Source organism: Hippocampus comes, unplaced genomic scaffold, assembly GCF_001891065.2.
Source record: "Hippocampus comes isolate QL1 unplaced genomic scaffold, H_comes_QL1_v1.1 scaffold176, whole genome shotgun sequence".
In the NCBI taxonomy this organism is placed as follows: Eukaryota; Metazoa; Chordata; class Actinopteri; order Syngnathiformes; family Syngnathidae; genus Hippocampus; species Hippocampus comes.
The window spans coordinates 1,926,828-1,939,308 of record NW_017805826.1 but is presented as its reverse complement, the minus strand read 5'-3'; the positions used below and the strand labels follow the sequence as shown (position 1 = coordinate 1,939,308).

At 40.9% G+C, this 12,481-nt stretch overlaps 1 protein-coding gene across 2 annotated transcripts in view; it reads left to right on the top strand.

Annotated features, from left to right (window-relative positions):
- The window catches only part of dlgap2a (discs, large (Drosophila) homolog-associated protein 2a), a 110,193-nt gene that overhangs the window by 90,655 nt on the left and 7,057 nt on the right, over window positions 1–12,481 (top strand). Inside the window, exons 7-8 of one of the 2 annotated variants that reach the window (XM_019887201.1) lie at window positions 1,688–1,750; window positions 7,452–7,837. In XM_019887201.1, the coding sequence (XP_019742760.1) occupies window positions 1,688–1,750; window positions 7,452–7,837 (449 nt within the window). The remainder of the gene's footprint in view (window positions 1–1,687; window positions 1,751–7,451; window positions 7,838–12,481) is intronic. The other variant, XM_019887199.1, reaches the window with a different exon arrangement.

Genomic DNA, 12,481 nt, shown 5'->3' with positions numbered 1-12,481 from the left:
GTGTGTGTGTGCGTGCGTGCGTGCGTGTGTGTGTGTGTGTGTGGGTGGGTGGGTGTTTTCACTCTAAGGTGGAGTGCGATCATTTGGACAGTTATTATATAACTGAATTGTTTGGGTGTTTACTATGTGAGCTCATGGTTGGACAAGGCTGTGTGAAATATGAACTGATGGTCATCTAAAATTCTGGAATCTAGAATACTGTTAATGAAACTTCATTCATGCTCAAATATATTCCCAAAGGATAACCATCATGGCATATACTGTCGATGTACTGTAGCTGTAGATACATACAATAAATACGTTCACATCACGTATGAAAACCTCATAGAAAAAGCTATTCAAAAATGCTGAGGAAATAAGTCACCAAAGGAACAGTAAAGGTAATGATGAGAGATGATATTGTGTGTTTTTACTGTAAAATATCAAACGTCGGGCTCAGGAATCTAAAGACTGTGAATGTACTCCCACAGAATGAGGAAGATGAGATAATGATCCAGAGTATTTCTGGATATTATTGCCTGGATTTTTATTTTTTTTGGATACGTTTGACATTGAATGGTGAGAGGGATTTGGTAATGCGGTATGGCATCTTCAGTAAATCAAACTCTGCCATGCTTCACTGTATGCATTTGAGCCGATTTGTAATGTCTGCCTTATAATTAGTGCAATTAAAAGCGTTTACGTAGCCACTGACGCCACAATTCTATTAAGAGGAGGGAGAAGCTGAAAAGTCAGATCACAAGATACTGTCTATCTTTGCTATGTGTCCAATTAATAGGCTCCCCATGCCCACTGAAGTCTGTGTTCTAATAAAGCGCACTGGAACAAAAGGAACCTTTGAGCTGAGTATCCGTGCGCTTCCAGAAAAAGATTTTTTTTTTCTGCCTACTTCATGAAAGTTTGCTAAATTGGCTGAGGCAGAAAGATTTGACAGCGATGGGAAGTTAATTGGTTGTATTGTTGTATTCATTTTGTCGTGACAGCAGCAAAGCTCATCTTTCTTTTCCACATCCAACCTTTCATTTACAAAACATCTATGCCAATGGAATGTAATATGACATGTGCTCCCGTATTGTACTACTTTTTTTTTTTAATCAAGTGAAATGGAATAGTACTGTGTCAAATAACTGACCTTGTAATGAAAGTCATTGTCAATTTTGCTGAGGTCAAAATTCAGACGAGAGACTGTAATATATCTGCTTTCAACTAAATGCTGTCAATTATGAAAAATATGGCTGCTCTTTTTTTTTTTACATGATAAATTGTTTTTTGGGGGGGTGGGGAAGTAAATGCCTGTATAATAAAAGCAGCACTTTATTTCACAAACACACACACACACACACACACACACACACAAGTGATGGCAACTGTCACGGCATTGCATACCTGTGAAGGTTCTTCAATTCTATGAATCTAAAACTAGATTATGAAACCGATGCCCAAGATTGACTATGATTTTTTATTGACTCTAATGACATTATAGGCGAGAAACCGCTCTGCATTTGTTCCAGAGTGATTGATTTTACGTTGCACACACTCTGTGCAGGATGATCCCCAAAGTCAGAACTCACGATTTCAAATGGATCCACTTGGTTTGTAAAGTGAATGGATAAAAAATTAAATCAAATGAATGTCTGGGCTAATGCGCCCGTGCCTCTGAATATCCACCCCACTCCCTTGTTTTCAGGAATCCAGTTCTGTCTCCCCTCCAACTGCAGCAGTATTGACTGGACCCCCGAGGATTCCCCAGGTAAAAATAAATAAATAAATAAATAAAATGGATGGTGGGGGGAGCATTCTGGGGTACCCACAAGTCTATTACTTGGTGTGAGTAATGCAGCGTCTGCTTATTTGTTTCACATTTGTTATCATCATCATCATGCAATATAGTCAGAGTAATCACTGACTTCTCTCAGGTAGCACAGTTCAAGGTCAAGTTCAAGTCAACTTTATTGTCAAATGTGCTTCATGTGCAACATGCAACACAGATGAAATTTCTTTCCTCAGGAGAGAGAGGAGCCGCTGTGGGTGCCCGGCATATTTTGTCGTGTGAGGGTATATCCCGCCCATTATTGTTGTGTGGCGTACACCAGCCACCATTTAAAGTGCCTCACCCCAAATAAAGTTCTGATGTTCTAGCGGGCTTTCATTGACATTATTTATTCTTTGAAGCAAAAGGCTGAAGGTTTTGTGCTCATGCCGACTCGTATTGGGAAATGTTCATAATTCAATCCAACAAACAAAACAAAAACAACCAAAAAGGCTCCTTTATACATATTTTCAAAAAAAAAAACTATGCATGAGTGCGACATGCAGATATATACTTTTTTTTGTATCCACTGTAGATCTCTCGCAAGCCATTCGCCACTTTCTTGTGTTATTCGCGTTATGAGTGTTTGCAAATGGAATTATGTGCAATGCCACAAAGAAATGCAACACATGCAGACTCTTATTTGTGTTGGCTGCCTTCACTTGTTTAACATGCTTAAAGTGCACTGGCCCAAAAGGGTTAAAAAGGCTTCATCTACGTATATCTTGAGAAACGGCTCAACGACTCCATGTTTTCATTGGTATTTTTTCTTACCCCTTGGTTTAGACCAGCAATGCAAGGTGACAGTGCCAGGAATGTTTTGTTCATCCTACTTTCCCCTGTTATTTACACATCCTTAATAGCCTGCTACAAAGCAAAGTGCTGCCTTTCCTTTACAGTGATAAATCCAGCTTCGGGAGAAAGATTCTTAATGGCGTGTCACTCAACTACCCCCACCTCACCAGCGTGTTAGCATGACCCGAGTGATTGGTGCTAACAGAGATGGAGCGGTTGACTCAGTGCCTTGTGTTTGTCAGCCTTGCTAATACCGTGCTTGTTGTTTGCACTTGTGAGAAAAAGTGAGAAGAATATCAAATTCCTTGCTGTCCATTATTGGTATATTTTCTTCAAAGTCACATGGCCAGTCAAAGAAATGCGGCGCTGTTGCTTACCACAGGGATGCAAGCACCATATGCACAACTTATTCTCCTAAAATATGTTTAGCTCTTAATGGTGCATGGGATTTGGTGTACAAAAATAATAATAATAATGTAGGGGGGTCAGCTGTACCTCAGTCTGTAAAGATTTGGCTTGGGGACGTGAAGGCACGGGTTTTGTGTTTCACATGATTGACATTTAGCTGGTTTCTGGAGCTTTGTTTCTGGCCTTGAGCATAAAAGAATAAAGATAGCTGTGCCATTCACGCTGACATTTCTGTAACCTATAAGCACGCATAATGGTTGTAATCTAGGGATGAGAGAAGCTCCCAAAATCAGACTATATGTCCCTTGTCTGTTTATTTCCCTTCAGAAGTCTGGTTCAACTTTGAGCACCAGACTTTTACCCTAAAGTCATGTACAAAGAGGAAGTAAACTAAGTCATAAAATGTTAACGCAGGTCTTGTTGTCTGATATGGTCAAAGACTTTCTATGGAACAGAATCGGAGGTATTAAATCACGACCAGAGGGAACATTCAGTGAAGTTTAGACCATTTAGGCTCTGGTGCCTTGATGCAGTTGCTTGTTGTTCTGTTGGTGACCACTCCACTGCCTTTCAGGTTGTCCAGATTTATGAATCCATGATGTTTTATGGGGTGAAAATGTGCACAAATCTTCCTTCAATGCCATTTATTTCGAGACTGGTATAATTAATTGTTTTTTTTGGTCACTGTGGTGCATTAGGTAGGGAGAACTGCTACAATGTGTTAATGCCTTTACATGACAATGAGCTAAAAGGTTTTTTTTTCTTTTCTTTTTTTTGTGGGGGCGGGGGGTGCATTTTTCAATAGACCACAGTGTCAAAAATTTTGTAACCAGAATTCCGTGTTTAGACTAGTGCGGCCAGAGAGAACATATTTTTAAAAAGAAAAAAATTGAGTTTATTTCCCATTTAAATTTGATTATTTACAGAAACTGTCCAGTGGTTAATATTGTTTCATTTACATCGGCCAGCGCTACTGATTCTGTAGTTGTCTGAGCAGATTGGAATGATATGGCAGTTCATCCATCTATCCATGTGACTTCCATCTAATTGAGGGCGAAAGGCAGACTACACTTTGGACCTCTTGCCTGTCAGTCGCGGGAAACACATAGAGACACACAACCATTCACCTTCACATTCACAGAACCACTGAGTGGGAACTGAAGAAATGCTGCCTGCGCTGAAGTTGGAAAAATGTACCACGACGCCATCAGTGAACACGTAGTAGATTTAATGCAGCCACCAAGGGTGCTATGAAAAAAGATATTAAATTAATGTATTTTCATCGAACAAATATTGGAATTTACCATGTGTGATAATAAATGTAAGTCAATGCTTTTGACAATTTCTTATGTGCGGTCGGCACATAAGAACTTGCTGACCCTCACTGTCTGTCACTTAAAAGGTCGTTGTTGCGGAAAGGACTACAGTCTTTAAAGAACATCAATGTTTTTAATCTGTCTTTTTTTTTTTTTTAACTGTGTCATGTAAACAATCTCTGACTGAGTCTGGCTGGCTTCACTTTGGATTAAGTAATTCCTGAGTAATGCTGCCAATGTCAAGATAGGAGCAAGAATTAGGAATCCAGGTTGTAAATATCACCGCTAGCACCCCATAGCATCCAGCCCCTCCTCTGCAAAACTTATTGAGTCTATTTTTGGTCTTTCTACTGAGTCATGCCCCTGAATAGGCGCTTTTTTTTAAACACACACACACACACACACACACACACACACACACTTCTCCCCCACCCCACCTGTGCACATGCACTTTCCCAGCGTCTTGTCACTAATGCATCTCTTCATCATTGGCGAGTTCATTTTGTGAATGGACAGCTGCATGCGTCATCTATTCCCTGAACCAGAACAATCCTCACAGATGTGACGTTCCTGGCTATTAATATGCAAAGCCAAATTAACGGTGAGAAAGACGCTAGAATGAATTGAGAGGTGTGAGTAGCTTGCTTGTATTGGCACACTCTCTCTCTCTCTCACTCTCTCTCTTTCTCTTCATTTTTGGTAGCAGTGTGTCCAGTAATTGTGTTTCAGGCTACAATTTAATTTGACAAAATGCTGTTCATTTGGCTTCAACCTCCCAAGGGTTGAAGCTCATTAGAACCCAAAAGAGATCTCAAGAGGCCCTCATTAATCGCCTTGTGTGATGTCAGCATTTGTTAAATTAAAAAATAGTATCACAGAGCTCTGTGCAGTTTGTCCAAAGGTAACCCTGTTGTGGTGCCATCGGCTCGCCGTCTTGTTTTCCCCACTCAGAGGTCTCTGCTTGCTCGCATCTTTGAATCACGATCCAAAAGAAAATGTACTTAAGATCTTGGACATGTCAAAAGCATTTGAGGGTTCACGACCATATCCCCCCCCACCCCCCCAAAAAAAAAATGTTGATAACATATTTCCAAAACTCAACTAAAGACCGAGGTAAACACAGGTGTTGCTGATTACATAACTGGGGCTTTTCCAGCCTGCTAGTGCGAATGACATCAGTAACAGCTGTGTTTACGCGCACTTGCGTCAACATGGCTACCGTGGAAAAGGTCAGCCAGCTGCAACGGTGACAACTGATAGAGTAATACTGTACCTTAAAATCAACAACAGTGAAATGTGAATATTTTGCTAAATATGAGGCCATTGCTGTCAGGAAGCACATACAAGTTTCCTGATATGTTTTATTTGAAGAATTAAACACTAATTACTGAAAAATCACACTGAAAAAAATGGCGTGTTGAATTTACTTGATTTAATTTCCTCAAGTGGTTGCACAAGATAAGATCATCTGAATCCACATTCATTTTTTTTAAGTAGATGTATGGTCTACTTAATGAACACATATGGATCCGGATTACTTTTTTTCGTGGAACCACTCGACGAAATAAAATTGAGTAAATTCAACAAAAACCTTTTTCAGTGTAGACCAAGTGTGTGTATCGCAAATGCATGATGTATTGTGCCGCTTCAGACGTCAATGCACTATATCAGTAATATTATTGTAGGGAATACAAAACACTGCAACATTGTGCAGTTTGAATAGTAACATTACTCTCAAATAATGTTTGTGAAACTTTTTCAAACAACATCGCACAACGGTACTTAATGATGAATATCTCATTATTGGTTTATATTTACAATAAACAGGTGGTGTATTCATAGCTACCTCAAAGCCTGCTTTCTGGAAAAGGAAGACGCACAAGACTTTCTCATATACATACCGTACACTGAAAACAAGGCCTTTCATTAACTTAATTCAAACATATGCATTGGTTTTGCATGAGTACAATGTGTTAAACCAACATGTGATTGTTTTCGAGTAAACGAGGGGGAAATTACGCGAGTTTACCACATTTTAATCTCATGCAACTAAAACAACAAAAAAAAAGTTTTCAGTTTAGTTGTACGAAATGAAAATCTACAGTTTTGTGGCTTTGGGTTTGGGATGGGTTAGTGTTTTGTGTGTTTTGTTACGAGCTGGCATTTGAGATGCAATGGTTTCATACATTTATTGCTCAGCGCCGCATATCACACAATGACGACTCCAAATAAAACCAAATGTTGCAGACAGCAATTAGAGTCAGAATTTGTCGCCGGGTTCTGCCATTGGTGCGCTGCTGCTTAGCGCTATCTTAGCTTGCATAAAGGAAACAGGACAAGTCGTAAGCTCTCAGCAAAGTCTTTATTTTAAAACAAGTGTCGGTCCTGCTCATGCCAAATAAGATGAAACTAGTACTGCACTGTACGTCAACCATCAGCTTACGTGTCTGAACGAAGGCACTCTCCCTTAGGTTTTAACTTTATAAAGAAGTTTGAAGTCAAAATAATGCAAATGGTTTTATGAGAATTTTGTTCATCGCAAGCACAAAAGAAATCCGAAAAATGCTGGACTATGCCCTTCGTTTCCTAACCTTTACTAAGCCAAGGTACATATTCTACATTCGCAAAATCTCACACCACACAACCAAACCAATTTTTCCACTAAGATTATAAATACTCAAGTGATCACGCTCTCATCTCGGTTTTTACTGAAAAATGTACTTGCTCCAAATGAAACTCGGGCCTGTTGAGTTGAAGCCATGATTTATTTTGATGCGTATGGCAACAGATGGATATGCAAGATAATTGTACCTTCTGTCATCTGACGGCAGAGCATAGAATCGTTCTGCTTGCCACTATACAAGGCTGGCACATATTGATGAACAAAGATTACTTTGAGTAAATAAATCATTTTTCAAATTTGCAAACTTCCCCAGTGTGGGACGGATAAAGGTTATCTTATCTTATCTTATTTTCTGTCGAGTTGAAGGATTTGGATAATATCCCATGGCACACTTGATGATCGCTTACAGCACCGTGTTTGGGAATCACTGCCCTTACAAAAGGCAAGTCTGTAATATTTTAAACCTGTTTGCAATTATTTTGTGCATCTTCTTTTGCAGCCATCACCTACACACCGAGCTACAAGAAGCCCCCTCCGCCCGTCCCGCCACGGACCACCTCCAAACCCCTCATCTCCATCACAGCCCAAAGCAGCACAGAGTCCACCCAGGATGCCTACCACGAGGGGAGGCACCTCCACGGTGGCATGTGGGGCCCCGATGGCCTGACCCTGGGCCTGAGCCCCGGCAGGGCCCTCTATAACTCAGTTGACAGCCTGGATAGCGCTAAGGCCGTAACTATAGCCATGGAGGCAGCTGGGGTCATGGCTGGGAAGAGAAACCCGTCCACAGACAGCCACAGCTCGGTACTCACCTGTGACAAAGCCATCCTGGTGTCTAAGGCTGAGGAGTATTTGAAGACGCCTCGATCCTCCATAGGAATACAGGTCAGTCTTGATTTTCTGGAAGAGTCATGCCTCACAAGGGGCGCAAAGAATGCCACAACTCTTGCTTCCTGATACAGACACACTTGAAACATAGTTCTCAATTCAGCTGCTAAAAATAGGCCCAATGAGTCATCATTCCACAATCCATCAATGAGCATTCAACTCGTGCTATAGCTCGTCCTCGTGATGGGCTCCCTCCGGCCACATTCACTCCATCTCCATTAATGTTTGCATTTGAGCAGCTAATTTGCGAAAACATGCCAAAGACCACCTTGCAATTAATGAACAATGACTTCAAATGCAGTTACTTCCATGATTGCCCTTCTGTCTTTTTTTTTTTTCCGCACCCATCATTAGCCCTCATTAGCCCTCGAGTTAAAGTGATTGAAAATGCCGGTCATCTTGACTAAATAGCCTATATGCACACACATCTGTTTCTCAGATGACTGTCCGGACTCGTAAGGCCAATAATGAATTCAATAGCTTTTCATGCATCTTAATAGAACTTTGTTTGAGTGATGACTTAAAGCACAGGTGTCAAAGTTAAGGTCCGGGGGCCAGTTCCGGCCCGTCACATCATTTTATGTGGCCCGCCAAAGCAATTCATGTGTCAACTTCCATAATCCTTGCTAATGTCTGTACCGAAATGTCAAATTGTGATTTGTGTGCTAAATAACGTTGACATTTTTCAATCATTTTGTTACCCTGTTTACACTCACTTGAACAATAATCGAATAAACAACAAATAGCTATTTTTAAAACGCGTCACAAGGAAGTAATGACAGGTTCGACGAAGGTTGAAGTGACAGCCGAAACTGTCAGCACGGCAATAGTTTTTCTCTTCACCAAAAGAGACCATTGTCTGGAAAAAAAGAAACCTTCAACCTACTTAAACAAACAGATAGCTGACTTAAGTGATTACAAAACTAGTAATCCATCAATTTGTTTGTGTAACAATACGATGAGATGATTCCGTAAACATTTATTCAGTTTTACTGTCGTTACGGCCCTCCGAGGGAAGACGTAACTCCAAATTGGCCCGTGACAAAAATAAGTTTGACATCCTTGGCTTAAAGCATAGATGTCAAACTCAAGGCCCGCGGGCCTGATCCGGCCACATCAGTGACCCACGACAGCAAATTATGTGTGTCAACTTCCATGACCCTTGCTCAAATCTGTACCAACATTTTTAAATTGTCATGTGTTATAAATAATAATGTTGACACTTTACATGATGTATTTTTCCAACGAACTATTATCCTTGACTTTTGAATTCAAAACTAGTAAAAGTGGCGCGTGACAAAAATGAGTCTGACACCCCTGGCTTGAAGTGTCATCTATTTGCCTTCTTATGATCATATGAATAGAGACATTGTGTGTTTGTTTTTACAACTTTAAACATCGACAAATCAAACAATGATACAAGGGGGGTCAGTGAAGGTCAGCTGATAAATATTCAGAACAAGCTTGAAGCGGGTCATCTCGAGGAATCAGGAACAAACTTGGATATCCAAAAGTCACCAACTGTGCACGACCAGTGTGACTGTATATGAACGGTCTGTACCTATCGCTTCAGCATTTCCGCAATATCTCCATTCACTCCCACACATTTTCTTTCCCTCCTCAAAATACACAGAAGAGCCCACTACATATCGAGTATCTTACCTGTCTTGCACACATGATCCACCCAACTTTTGATCTTTGCCCTCCAAATCAGCCAGCAGAGCATGATTGGGAGTGATTATGACCAGCTGCCTTGAAAGCCGTGCAATCAGCGCATCACACACACACACACACACACACACACACACACCCACACACACACACACACACACACACGCACACACACACACACACACACACACACACACACCCACACACACACACACACACACACACGCACACACACACACACACACACACACACACACACCCACACACACACACACACACACACACGCACACACACACACACACACACACACACACACACCCACACACACACACACACACACACACGCACACACACACACACACACACACACACACACACCCACACACACACACACACACACACACGCACACACACACACACACACACACACACACACACCCACACACACACACACACACACACACGCACACACACACACACACACACACACACACACACCATTCCACAAAGGACTCGGAATGACTTCATCTTCCACTAACAGGGTCCAATATAGAAAAAGTAGAGCCCCGGAAAATGAGGAGCTGAATGGGCATATAGCATTTGAAGGAAGAAAAGGGACATTTAAGGATGGTATAACTTTTGGCTTCTCTGCTTGTATGCAGACTAGTTGTTAAATTTTAATTGGCTCAAGTGGCGTGTGGAAGACCCTAAACAACTCACCTACTACACTTTGTTTCTACCTTTTAGAAGGACAACTATATAAACGCAGAAGTCAATGGCAGCATTTTTTAAAATTGACAGAGTTTTTAAGATCCACCGCCCAAAAAAATGCACACTCAGGTTGGCGTCATCTCATTCCCAAAATGTTGGTCACAAATTACTTTGGTGTTTTTATTTCCACAACAAAACCACCACCTAATGGAGTGGGAAACGAAAAGTTAAAATAATTTACATCATTATGTCATTTTGAAAGGTACTCTGTATCTTTGAAAGTCAGCACACCGTATCAATAAGTCAGCAGTAAAAATTGGAGCAAAACCAATAAAGATAAAGAAGATATGTACAATGCGGAAGTAGTAAAACTTGCCCTGAATGAAGCATAATTTCTCATATTATTGAATTGCCACAGTGGAAAAGGGATTCCTTCAAGAAAATGCATGTGAATGAAGCTGTCACTAACACGAATTTGAGGTTAGGGTTCGCCTTTTCTATTATTGATTTTCCAATTTTCTATGTCACTTGTTAAACCGCATTTCTGGAAAAGCAACACCTTTGTAGTCTTTAATTTAGCTGCACATTTGTGTTTTCCAAGGCGCTGACTGGTGTCTTTACAGAATTACATTTAATCGGAATAACATTGAGGTTTCGTGGATAGTTACAGTATTCAAAAGCTTTTAACCTTTCACAGGAATTGTCTGGGAAGTGTCACCATTGCCGTTTGCGCGCTCTGAAAACCTAGTGTCGGTGACATCATGACAGAAATTGCTCATCTCTCTGTTCATCCTTTTGTTTTGCTTCCAAGAGTATAGTCTACTCTCCTTTCAGACTTTCTGCCACAATAGCAATATTTTTTTCTCATCCACTCCACGGTATAGATAGACTTGATATATTTCCTCAGGTTTGACTCATGTCATGTTCCAAATGAGCAATTTACCCTCATAGTGATAAAAGTGAGCTGAGCCAAAGATTTATGAATTTCTTCCACAGGTCTTGTATGCACTGCTCTGTTATTGCTCTGTGTAAGAGGCAGAGGAATCGCACGGAAAAGTGAATTCGAGTGAGCAAAGGGACAAAATGGTACATTGCCTTCAAGCAGTGACCATATGTCTCAATATCCACATACTATGTGCCACCAAACCTTTAATTTGTGAGGCCTTTCTTCTACAGGCAGAAGCACAAAATGTGCAGGGGGCACTCGGGAGTGCAGACAGACCGAGTTATTGTGACATTGAAACAACAGGAAATTATGATCACTCGACAAAGAAAGCAAAGAAATTAGATAAGAAGGAAATGAGTAAACGTAGAAGAGGAGCGGGCTGGAAAGAAAGGGGAACATCATCAATCATGGCACTCCAGAGAATGCCATACAGACATACAGATACTCTCTATTTAGCTTTCTATCTTGCTATCAATCATTGACTGACTGACTGACAGTTGTTGCTTCACTCATTCTGCAATATTAGTTTTACTGAGGAGTTGTTTCTGTCCGTGTAATGCAGGGGTCTCAAACTCCGGTCCTGGAGGGCCGCTGTCCTGCATGTTTTCCAAGTCTCCCTGTTGCAACATACCTGATTCAAATGAACAGGTTCAATGGCAGGCTTCCGCAGAGCTTGCTGATGATCTGATCATTTGAATCAGGTGTGTTGCAACAGGGAGACTTGGAAAACATGCAGGACAGCGGCCCTCCAGGACCGGAGTTTGAGACCCCTGCTCTAATGAATGTAATGACATCATTGACTCGAATTTGGGCTCTTGTTTGCTTTGAACAGACTGCTTGTCTTGATTCACTTACCGTATTTTCCGCACTATAAGGCGCACCTAATAACATTCAATTTTCGGAAAAGCCGACAGTGCGCCTGATATATGGATCAATATTCAGATTTCTGGGACATAGTATTTTAAATGTTCTGTAAAGCGTTACAGCTGCAGCAGGTGTGAAAGCTCTCAATAAATAAAGCTTTATTGTATTGTCTTGTATTGTATTCCCTTTAGCATAGCTCCATCTAGTCTATGCATAACGCAACCGCAGCCACTATTGTAGCTTCTATTCTATGCGCTTTAGAATGCGGTGCGCCTTATATATGAAAACAGTTCTAAAATAGGCCATTCACTGAAGGTGCACCATCTTCTCCGAAGTGCCTTATAGTGCGGAAAATACGGTATTTGAAATAATAAATGCCTGACATTTCCTTTGTGATATTCTGCTCTCTGGGGATTTACACTTTTTGGCCACTATATATATATATATA